At 44.7% G+C, this 12,095-nt stretch overlaps 1 protein-coding gene across 3 annotated transcripts in view; it reads left to right on the top strand.

Annotated features, from left to right (window-relative positions):
• Window positions 1-24: 24 nt before the first annotated feature.
• The window catches only part of ZNF490 (zinc finger protein 490), a 32,887-nt gene continuing 20,816 nt past the window's right edge, over window positions 25-12,095 (top strand). Inside the window, exons 1-3 of one of the 3 annotated variants that reach the window (XM_034945719.3) lie at window positions 160-288; window positions 879-983; window positions 1,651-1,695. In XM_034945719.3, the coding sequence (XP_034801610.2) occupies window positions 1,651-1,695 (45 nt within the window). In that variant the 5' untranslated portion in view covers window positions 160-288; window positions 879-983. Of the gene's footprint in view, window positions 984-1,650; window positions 1,696-12,095 lie in introns of all 3 variants that reach the window. The other 2 variants (XM_034945718.3, XM_003814807.6) reach the window with 2 other exon arrangements.

The raw sequence follows: 12,095 nt of genomic DNA, 5'->3' as shown, positions 1-12,095 counted from the left end.
TTTGTCCGAATGACAGCTAGGCAGCAGGTCTAGTAGCTAGGCAGACCTCGCTTCCGCCGGTGGGACGGAACTGGTGCCCTCCGTGGACAATTGTGTTGAAGCAGAAATTGTTCCGGATCTCGGGTCGGACACGGAAGTCTTCCTGCAGTGTTTCTGGATGCGGGGACAGGGATGCGCAGGAATTCCAGTCTCAGTTTCCAGATGGAGCGACCCCTCGAGGAGCAAGTCCAGAGCAAGTGGTCGTCTAGTCAAGGCCGCACAGGAACAGGAGGGTCTGATGTCCTCCAGGTACCAGGGGCTTGGCATAATGTTGTAAGGCCTCTCGTGGAATAGTGACCCTTGTTTATAAACAGACGGTTACCCCATCATGTGTAATAAAAAGTGTGGTTGCATTTTAATCTTTGACCATAACAGCGTTGAGGCGTCCACCTTTCTTTTCCCCACCTCCACACATTTGGCACTTTAGAAAAGGAACCCCAAGGCAGGGCTTGGTGGCGCACACCTGTAGTCCCAGCTACTGCGTGGTGGGGGCGGTGGGGGAGGTCGGGGGGTGGGTGGGCTGAGGCGGGTGGATCGCTTGACTCCAGGAGTTTGAGTTCAGTCTGGGCAACATGGCCAGAACCCATCCCAAGAAAAAAAAAAAAAAGGAAAGAAAGAAAAAACAATCCGTAGGACACCCGAGCACTTGGCTCGGGTGGTAAATTGCAACCCTAACCTGGGCACAGGGACTCTTCAGACCAATCACGATCTATGAGACGTGCTCAGTAAACTGCGTTTTACTCTGGAAGGAAATGGTTTGTTTTCGTTGTTTTTTTGTTTGTTTGTTTTTAGTTTAAGCATGTTTTTATTGCTTTTCATTTTTATTTTTATTTTTGTAGATTTATGGTTACAAATGCACTTGTGTTACGTGGATATATTTCATAGTGGCGAAGTCTGGCTTTTAGTGCACCCATCACCCAAAGAGTGTATATTGTACCCAATAGGTAATATTTCATCCCTCATCCCCCCCTCTCTCCAACCTATTGGCATCTCCAATGTCTATTATTCCATTCTGTATGTCCATGTTTACCCACTGTTTAGCTCCCACTTATATGTAAGAAGATGCAGTTTTTGACTTTCTGTTTTTGCGTCATTGCACTTAGGATAATGGCCTCCAGTTCCATCCGTGTTGCTGTAAAGTGGAAGGAAATTTATCTCAAATAAGTTTTCTAAAGTGTCCCTACAGAACTTGGAAAGATCAAGAGCCCAAAACCAGCCTGGGCAACATAGCGAGACCCCATTTCTCAAAAAATTTTTAAAAATTAGCTGGGCATGGTGTTCACCTGTAGTCCTAGCTTCTTCGGAGGCTGAGGCAGAAGGATCTCAAGGCTAAGAGTTTGAGGTTACAGTGAGCCAAGATTGTGCCACTGCATTCCAGCCTGGGAGAGAGAGAGACTGTCTCAAAATTTTTTTTTTTAAAGTAGAAACATATTTCATTTTTCCCATTATAGAGGAGACAGTGTAATCTTGAAAACTCCCATGATCCACCCTTCTTGTAGCTCTGTGTGTACAGGTAGATGCAGGGGGAACAATGCTTCCAAGGCTGTCAAAGGTCATGTTTAGTTCTAAATTGCTGAAACTCACAAAATGCATCCTCTTGTTTCTAATTAGATGCAGAACAGTGAACACCATGGACAAAGCATCAAGACTCAAACTGTAAGTGAGATCGCTACCTGTCAGCGTGGCTACCTTCCTTGTTTATAATGACCATTTGGGTCTGTCCTTCTATGACCTCTTTGTGGGGGGGTCTTTGGGGTCTTTGTGAAGGCACTCCCATAGTCAAGGCCAATAACCAGGCTCTCAGGTATGTCCTGTTCATTGCCCTCACCCTGTACTTCCATTGTCCCTTACCTTCATTGGCCATCCCAACACAGCCACCTGCATCCTTTGGAATATCACATTTGGGCTGGGTGCAGTGGCTCATGCCTGTAATCCTGGCACTTTGGGAGACTGAGGTAGGAGGATTGCTTGAGTTCAGGAGTTTGAGACCAGTGTGGGCAATGTAGTGAGACTCTGTCTCTACAAAAAATAAAAAAAATGGCTGGGTGTAGTAGCTCATGCCTGTAATCTCAGCACTTCGGGAGGCAAGGTGGGTGGATCACTTGAGGCCAGGAGTTGGTTTCCAACCTGGCCAACATGCTGAAACCTCATCTCTATTAAAAATATTTTTTAAGTTAGCTGGGCATGGTGGGAGGCACACCTGTAATCTCAGCTACTTGGGTGGCTGAGGCATGAGAATCACTTGAATCTGGGAGGAGGAGGTTGCAGTGAGCTGAGATCGCGCCACTGTACTCCAGCCTGGGCAACAGAGTGAAACTCTGTCTCAAAAATAAATAAATAAATAAATAAATAAAGATAAAAAATTAGCTGGGCATGGTGGCATAGTCCCAGGTCCTCGGGAGGCTGAGACGGGAGGATGGCTTCAACCTGAGGCTGCGGTGACCTGTGATGGTGCCACTGCACTCTAGCCTGGGCAACAGAGCCAGACCCTGTCTCAAAAAAACACAAAAACCACACATTTGGAGTTATGTTTACTTGTTTGCATAGTTTGGACAAAACGATCACTGCAGTTCTGACCTTCAAGGTAACCATGCAAGAGACGGATAAGGCACGGGTTAGTGTCAGGGGTACCTAATTTTGTCATTGCTATCAGTTCCCTGATCTAAGTGACTCTGTAATCCCAACACTTTGGCATGCTGAAGTGGGAGGAATTTCATGGGGAATGACTACAGCCTTCATGCATGTGGATACATAATCTGAGCCTGAATATGTCATCTTCACATAAAACCACGATTTGGTTATTGACTGTTCTGTGAATCCTGGGTTCCTTGGCTCATGGGAGCTTCAATGTGGCTTTTCTGGCCAGGAACTTGCCTGACATTTTCAATAAGCCAATCCTTAAGTTCAGCATGCTGGTATTTTTCACTGTCTGGGTCACTGTCCTTCCTGTCTACCAAAACCTGAAATGGGGAAGGTATCAATCCTGGCCTCCACTGATTTGCTGCTGCTTCTCTGTCTGCAGATTCTATGCTGTTCTTGTTTGTTCCTTTTTTTTTTTTTTTTTTTTCAGACAGGGATCTTGCTGTGTTGCCCAGGCTGGTCTCAAGCTTCTGGCTTCAAGCAATTCTCCTGCCTCAACCTCCCAAAGTGCAGGGATTACAGGTGTGGGTCACTATGCCTGGCCTGAGTTTTCAGTTTTTGACAGTGCTCAGTATATGTGGTGGCACACATTTGGACTTTAATACTGAGAAGTTCCATTATTATTATTGTTATTATATTGTATTACTATTACTATTATGTTCTGTCACCCAGGCTGGAGTGCAGTGGCAAGATCACAGCTCACTGTAGACTCAACTTCACAGGCTCCCTAGTAGCTGGGATAGCTGGGACTAGTAGCTGGAACTAGGACTAGGTGTGCGCCACCATGCTTGGCTAATTTAAAAAAAATTCTTTTTTTAGCCAGGTGTGGTTGTGCACATCTGTAATCCCAGCTATTTGGGAGGCTGAGGCAGGAGAATTGCTTGAACCCAGAAGGTGGAGGTTGCAGTGAGCCGAGATCATGCCACTGCACTCTAGCCTGGGTGACAGAGTGAGACTCCATCTCAAAAAAAAAAAAAAAAAAAAATTAAATTTTTTAAATTTTAGAGACAGGGTCCTGCTATGTTGCCCAGGCTGATCTTGAACTCCTGGACTCAAGTGATCCTCCCACATCAGCCTCCCAGTGTTGGGATTGTAGGCATGAGCTACCGCACCCGGCCAATTTCATTATTACTTATGAGCCATATGAGTTTAGACAAGACTTTGTGCTCTCCATACTTAACTTTTTTCATTTGCAAGATGGGAGGTATGATTGGGTGGGGCTAATCAAATGAAATGCTAATGATTATGAAATCACATTAGTTACCACAGTGATGTGCAAACATAAATTATTGAAATACTGAATAAAAATGGGATTTTTATTTGTTCTTTAGTAAAACACAAAGCTGTTCATTTTTTTTCTTTCCTAACATGTGCTGGAAATCTACCATATGGAAATGATACTTGTGAATGGTCATGGACTTTTAGGCCTTTGCTGATCATTAAAATAAAAATCTTCCAGTGATTCCTTTTATAAAAGGACATCAAAGCCTGGGCAACAGAGTGAAATCCTGTCTCTATAAAAATAAAAAAAATTGGCCAGGTGCAGTGGCTCACACCTGTAATCTAGTACTTTGGGAGGCCGAGGTGGGTAGATCACTTGAGGTCAGGAGTTCAAGACCAGCCTGGCCAACATGGCGAAACCCCATCTCTACTAAAATACAAAAAATTAGCGGGGCATGGTGGTGCACACCTGTAGTCCCAGCTACTCAGCAGGCTGAGGCAGAAGAATTGCTTGAACTCAGGAGGCAGAGGTTGCAGTGAGCTGAGATCATGCCACTGCACTCTAGCCTGGGCAACAGATACAGACCCTGTCTCAAAAAAAAAAAAGAATTACCCAGGGTGATGGCATGTGCCTGTAGTCCCATAGCAGAGATCCCTTGAGTCCAAGAGTTGGAGGCTACCATGACCTATGATTGTGCCACTGCACTCCAGCTTGGGCAATAGAGTGAGTCTCTGTCTCTAAAATGAAAAAAAAAAAAAATCCTATTTTAGGCCAGGCGCGGTGGCTCATGCCTGTAATCCCTGCACTTTGGGAGGCCGAGGTGGGTGGATCACCTGAGGTCGGGAGTTTGAGACCAGCCTGACCAACATGGAGAAACCCCGTTTCTACTAAAAATACAAAATTAGCGGGACGTGGTGGCACATGCCTGTAATCCCAGCTACTTGGGAGGCTGAGGCAGGATAATTGCTTGAACCCGGGAGGTGGAGGTTGCGGTGAGCCAAGATCATTGCACGCCAGCCTGGGCAACAAGAGCAAAACTCTGTCTCAAAAAAAAAAAAAATTAAATTAAAAAAAAATCCTATTCGAGGGTCTCAAATACACTTTTCTTAAAGGGATAGGAAAACCATTAACAAAATATTTAACAGAATACTTCACTTCTGGTCCACCAATAACCACTTCTCAAGCAGACACCAGCTGAGTGTGCTATATAATTCAATTTAATTGTGACAGTATCCACCTGGAGACGGAGTCCAATACCAAAAGCTAACGGCTCACAAGAATGCCCCTCACTGCAAATGTCAGTTGTAAGTCCCAGGATGTGACCTATGCTTCTGACCAACAAGCTGTAAATCAGGGTTTTCATGACCCACTCTTTGGGTTTGATTAATTTGCTGTAGCAGCCTACAGAACTCACAGAAACACTTTACTTACATTCACCCATTTATTACAAAGGGTTTTTTTTTTTTTAATAGAGCAGGGTTTCACTCTGTCTCCCAGGCTGGAGTGCAGTGGCAGGATCATAGCTCATTGCAGCCTTCAACTCTTGGGATCAAGCGATCCTCCCTCATCAGCCCCGCAAGTAGCTAGGAATATAGGCATGTGCCACCACACTCAACTAATTATTTATTTTTTGTAAAGTTAGGGTCTCGCTCTGTTGTCCAGGCTAGTCTCAACCTCCAGGTCTCAAGAGATCCTCCCACCTCGCTCCTCTCAAAGCACTGAGATTATAGGAGTGAGTCACTGTGCCTAGTCTTACAAAGGATATTTTATTATTTATTTATTTGTTTACTCTTTATTTTGAGACAGGGTCTCACTCTGTTGCCAGGCTGGAGTGTAGCAGCACGATCTTGGCTCACTGCAACCTCCATCTCCAGGGTTCAAATGATTCTCGTGTTTCAGCCTCCCGAGTAGCTAGAATGACAGGCATGCTCCACCACGCCCAGCTATTTTTGTATTTTTAGTAGAGAAGGGGTTTCACCATGTTGGCCAGGCTGTGGTCTCGAACTCCTGACCTCAAGTGATCCATCTGCCTTGGCCTCCCAAAGTGCTGGCATTACAGGTGTGAACCACTACACCCAGCCTACAAAGGATATTTTATTTTATTTATTATTATTATTATTTTTTTTTTGAGACGGAGTTTTGCTCTTGTCGCCCAGGCTGGAGTGCAATGGCGCGATCTCAGCTCACTGCAACCTCTGCCTCCCAGGTTCAAGCAATTCTCCTGCCTCAGCTTCCCAAGTAGCTGGGATTACAGGCGCCCACCACCACGCCTGGCTAATTTTTTTTTTTTTTTTGAGATAGAGTCTCACTCTTTTGCCCAGGCTGGAGTGCAGTGGCACAATCTCGGCTCACTGCAGCCTCTGCCCACCAGGGTCAAGTGATTCTCCTACCTCAGTCTCTCAAGTAGCTGGATTACCGGCCCATGCCACCATGCCCAGCTAATTTTTTTTCTGTGTGTCTATGTTTTTAGTAGAGGCAGGGTTTCACCATGCTGGCCAGGCTGGTCTCGAACTCCTGACCTCATGATCCGCCCACCTTGTCCTCCCAAAGTGCTGGGATTATAGGTGTGAGCCACTGCACCTGGCCTAATTTTTGTATTTTAAGTAGAGATGGGGTTTCATCATGTTGGTCAGGCTGGTCTTGAACTCCTGACCTCAAGTGATCCACCTGCCTCAGCCTCCCAAGTGCTGGGATTACAGGCGTGAGCCACCGCACCTGGCCCTACAAAGGATATTTTAAATGATACGAATGAACAGCCAGATGAAGAGATACCTCCAGGCACATGGTTATGTTCTTATTTACCAACCAGAAGGCTCTCTGAGCCGTGTTTTTGGGTTTTTATGGTGGCTTTATTATGGTGACATGATTAATCACATCATTCACTATGGGTGATCAACTCAACCTTCAGTTTTCTCTTCCCTCCCTGGAGGTGGGGACAGAGCTGAAAAGTTTCAAAGCTCCAGTCACATGGTTGGTTCCCCTGGCAACTAGCCTCACATCCTGTGGTTTGTAGGAGCTTTCCAAAAATCACCCCATTAACATAAACTTAGCTGTGGCGGAAAGGGGATGGTTATGAATAACTAAAGACATTTCTTCCACCTGTCACTCTGGAACTCTTCTAGAGCTATTTTAAGAACTGAATACAAAAGGCCATTTTTTTTTTTTTTTTTTTTTTGGGATAGGGTCTCCTTCACTCTGTCACCCAGTGACAGTGGCACAATCTTGGCTCAATGCAGCCTCCACCCCCGGGTTCAAGCAATGATCCCACCACAGCCTCCTGAGTAGCTGGGACTACAGGTGCACGCCACCACATCTGGCTATTTTTTTGTATTTTTAGTAGAGATGGGTTTTCGCCATGTTGCCCAGACTGGTCTCAAACACCTGAGCTCAAGCATCCACCTACCTTGGCCTCCCAAAGTACTGGGATTACAGATGTGAGCCCCAGCGCCCAGCCTTTTTTTTTGTTGTTTGTTTTTTGAGACAGAGTCTTACTCTGTCACCTAGGCTGGAGTGCAGTGGTGTCATCACAGCTCACTGCAGCCTTGACTTCCCTGAGCTCAGGTGACCCTCCCACCTCAACCTCTCAAGTAGCTGAGACTGTTGGCACACACCCCTATGCCTGGCCAATTTTTGTATTTTTTGTAGAGATAGGATCTCACTGTGTTGCCCAGGCTGGTCTTGAACTCCTGGGCTCAAGCATCCTGCCTGCCTCAGCCTCCCAACATGGTGGGATTACAGGCAGCCCAAATATTTTAACAAAGGATACTCCAATTGCTCTAGTCGCTTAGGAAATTACAAGGTTTTTAGCAACTGTGAGCCAGGAACCCTGGACAAAACCCAAATTATATATTTCACAATATCACAACTTTCTTTTCCACCAAACTGGGGGGTGGTACTCAAAATGATACCCTCTCTCTGCAGTTTGACTCAATTATAACTTGGATATTCTCTAAGAATCCATAGTTCTTGTCTGTGTGTCAACTGGGAAATCACTGTGGATTTGAATAAGTACTCTGCACATAAGAAAAACCCATGATGGGGCCAGGTGTGGTGGCTCACACCTGTAATCCCAGCACTCTGGGAGGCTGAGGCAGGTGGATTGCATGAGCCCAGGAGTTCGAGACCAGCCTGGCCAACATGGCGAAACCTTGTCTCTACTAAAAATACAAAAAACTAGCCGGGCATGGTGGTGCGCACCTGTAGGCCCAGCTTCTCGGGAGGCTGAGGTGAGAGAATCATCTGAGCCTGGGAGGTCAAGGCTGCAGTAAGCCGAGATCACACCACTGTACTCTAGCCTGCATAACCATAGTGAAACCTTGTCTCGACAAAAAAAAAAAAAAAAAAAAGAAATATACATGATGGGCTGCACTGTGTAGATGACCATTACCCTCTAGGAAGACCTCAGTGGTTTTCTTTTTTTGAGACAGAGTCTTGCTCTATTGCCCAGGTTGGAGTCCAGTGGCATCATCTCGGCTCGCTGCAACCTTTGTCTCCTGGGTTTAAGTGATTCTCCTGCCTCAGCTTCCTACATAGTTGGGACTACAGGTGCCTGCCACCATGCCCAACTAATTATTTTTATTTTTTTGGTAGAGATGGGGTTTCACCCTGTTGGCCAGGCTGGTCTCAAATTCCTGACCTCAGGTAATCCTCCTGCCTCGGCCTCCCGCAGTGCTGGGATTACAGGCAGGAGCTACCACGCCAGCCAAAGGTTTTCTGATATACAATTTATGTCACCCAGTCTCCAGTAGCCGCAAAATTTTCATGTCAAATACATGAGGCAATTCAGACATAGAGATCAATGGCATGAAATTGAAATTCCAGAAATAGGCCCATATATATGTGTGTGTGTGTGTGTGTGTGTGTGTGTGTGTGTGTATATATATATATATATGTATATATATATATATATATATATTCAACTGAGTTTCAAAAACGGTGCCAGGAATCGGGAAATAATATTATTTTCTTTTTTTACTTTTTTCTTTTTTTTTTGTTGAGTCGGAGTCTTGCTCTCTCGCCCAGGCTGGAGTGCAGTGGTGAGATCTCAGCTCACTGCAAGCTCCGCCTCCCGGGTTCACGCCATTCTCCTGCCTCAGCCTCCTGAGTAGCTGGGACTACAGGCACCTGCCACCAAGCCTGGCTAATTTTTTTTGTATTTTTAGTAGAGACTGGGTTTCACCGTGTTAGCCAGGATGGTCTCGATCTCCTGACCTCGTGATCTGCCCGCCTTGGCCTCCCAAAGTGCTGGGATTACAGGCCTATGCCACCGCACCTGGCCTAGAATATTATTTTCATAAATTGGTGTTGTGACAGTTGGATAGACATACAAAAAAATAATAAAATTGGGCCGAGCACAGTGGCATGATCATCTGAGTCCTGGAGGTCAAGACCAGCCTGGGCAATATAGTGCAACCTCATATCTTATTAAAAAAATTAGCCAGGTTTGTGGCATACACCTGTAGTCCCAGCTGCTTGATGGCTGAGGGAGGAGGATTGCTGGAGCCTGGGAGTTTTGGCTGCAGTGAGCTATGATTGTACCACTCTAGTCTAGCCTGGGTGACAGAGTGAGACCCCAATTCTTTGTTTTTTTTTTTTTTTTTTTTAGACGGAGTCTTGCTCTGTCACCCAGGCTAGAGTGCAATGGCACGATATCGGCTTATTGCAACCTCCGCCTCCCAGGTTCACACCATTCTCCTGCCTCAGCCTCCCGAGTAGCTGGGACTACAGGTGCCCGCCACCACGCCTGGCTAATTTTTTGTATTTTTAGTAGAGACAGAGTTTCACCGTGTTAGCCAGGATGGTCTCGATCTCCTGACCTCGTGATCTGCCCGCCTCGGCCTCCGAAAGTGCTAGGATTACAGGCGTAAGCCAACGCGCCTGGCCTTTTTTTTTTCTTTTTTTTTTGAGACAGGGTCTCACCCTGTCTCCCTGACTGGAAAGCTGTGAGCCTCAGCTCACTGCAGTCTCTGCCTTCCAGGCTCAAAGGATCCTCCCACCTCAGCCTCCCAAGTAGCTGGGGCTACAGGCGTGCACCACCACACCTGGCTAATTTTTGTATTTTTTGGAGAGACAGGTTGTGTCATGTTGGCCAGGCTGGTCTGGAACTCCTGGGCTCAAGTGATCCACCCACCTTGGCTTCCCAAAGTGCTAGGACAAGAGTCCTGAACATTTTTTCTCTATTCTGATGTCACAATCTCCAAAGTTATCTAAAACTTGGATTCAAGAGCACCTGTTAGAGCTTTATAGCTGATTATAAAACCACCTTCTAAAGAGGACCAAGACAAGACAAGACAACAATTGTTTATGGATGACAAAGTTTTAGGGTAGCCATAGCTAAAGACACAATTGACAAGGAAATCTGTTACTCTGTGGCACACAATAATTTAACATAATAATTATAATTATTACTGATAACATACACTAAGATATATCAGAATTACAAGAGTTTTCCATCATTTTGGAACACATACCAATAACATATATATACAGATATAGTCCAAAGAAAGCCATACTCCATTTTATATTTGACATTGCTTCCTCTATGATTTTTGTACCAAATAAGCCAAATTTCACATTTACATTAGTATACTATTACTGTTAAACCCAATTCTTTTCTTTTCTTTTTTTTTTTTGAGACAGAGTCTCGCTCTTTCGCTCAGGCTGGAGTGCAGTGGCACATCTCGGCTCACTGCAACTTCCACCTCCTGGGTTCACACCATTCTCCTGCCTCAGCCTCCCGAGTAGCTGGGACTACAGGTGCCCGCCACCATGCCTGGCTAATTTTTTGTGTTTTTTTTTTAGTAGAGACGGGGTTTCACCATGTTAGCCAGGATGGTCTCGATCTCCTAACCTCGTGATCCGCCCGCCTCGGCCTCCCAAAGTGCTGGGATTACAGGCGTGAGCCACGGCGCCTGGCCTAAACCCAATTCTTAATAAAACCTTATAGACATATTTACCCAATTTTATAGACATATTTACGCCAATGTTTGGCAATTTTTATAGATTTTTTATTACCCTTTACAATTTTTGTTAAAGAGCAGGTTAGTGTTCTAAGAGAAACCCGTTGTGCTTTTATTTTAATATTCAATTTACAGAAAAACTGGATAATACCCCCTTTAACTTTAGCCAATATGTTTACACACAGAATTTCTTTTACAATCAACCTTCCACAACTTGCTTAAACTTTCAGCTTTATTTTATCTAATTTAATCCATTAACCTTTTAATTTAGGCAAAAAAAATCCTCACTCCCATGCCTTCTTATAATCTTTTTACCAAAAGTATACTCTACTTTCCTTACACACCTTGCATGTAAAACTGTTTTTTCCGGTAGTCTCAATTACATGTTACAATACTGATTCTTAGCAACTTTTACTTTTGGTGAAAAACCTGGTAAGTGATTTTAATTATGGACCAGGTGGGGAGCCTAGGACCTAGACAGAAGTGCAGATAAGGTCTGACTCATTCTAGCATCTAACTTCATGTGTCCCAGGCCTTCCCTAGCTGTAAAGCAGGCAGTTGTACAGTTAAGAGTCATAATGGCATTTTATGAAGCATTCAGGAGGCCTAAACACCTTTAAATTCTACAACATTTCTTGCATAAGTTCCCTTTCATAAATTCTTTCATGACTTACACTCTATGATATGCCTTGACTTTCTGACTTGTCCTAAACATCCCTCTTTTTAAACAACCAGTCATTTTTCTTTAGGACAAGAATCTATCATACAAGATCCTTTTTTATATAAAATATCTTTTCTTTATGCTTTTTTTAACCAAAAATACTTATTTATTTTTATAACTTTCTTTATGTCTCTTTTTTTTTCTTTTCTTTCTTTCTTTCTTTTTTTTTTTTTTTTTTGAGACAGAGTCTTGCTCTGTTGCCCAGGCTGAAGTGCAGTGGCGTGATCTTGGGTCACTGCCCAGGTTCAAGCGATTCTCCTGCCTTAGCCTCCAGAATAGCTGGGATCACAGGCACCCCGCCACCACACCCGGCTAATTTTTTTTTTTTTTTTGAGATGGAGTCTCGCTCTGTTGCCCAGGCTGGAGTGCAGTGATGCAGTCTCGGCTCACTGCAACCTCTGCCTCCCAGGTTCAAGCGATTTTCCTGCCTCAGCCTCCCTAGTAGCTGGGACTACAGGTGCGCACCACCATGCCTAGCTAATTTTTGTATTTTTAGTAGAGATGGGGTTTCACT

The sequence above is a fragment of the Pan paniscus genome, chromosome 20 (assembly GCF_029289425.2).
Source record: "Pan paniscus chromosome 20, NHGRI_mPanPan1-v2.0_pri, whole genome shotgun sequence".
Taxonomy (NCBI): Eukaryota; Metazoa; Chordata; class Mammalia; order Primates; family Hominidae; genus Pan; species Pan paniscus.
Note: the sequence above shows the minus strand (reverse complement) of the source record. Positions and strands in the feature narration are given on the sequence as shown.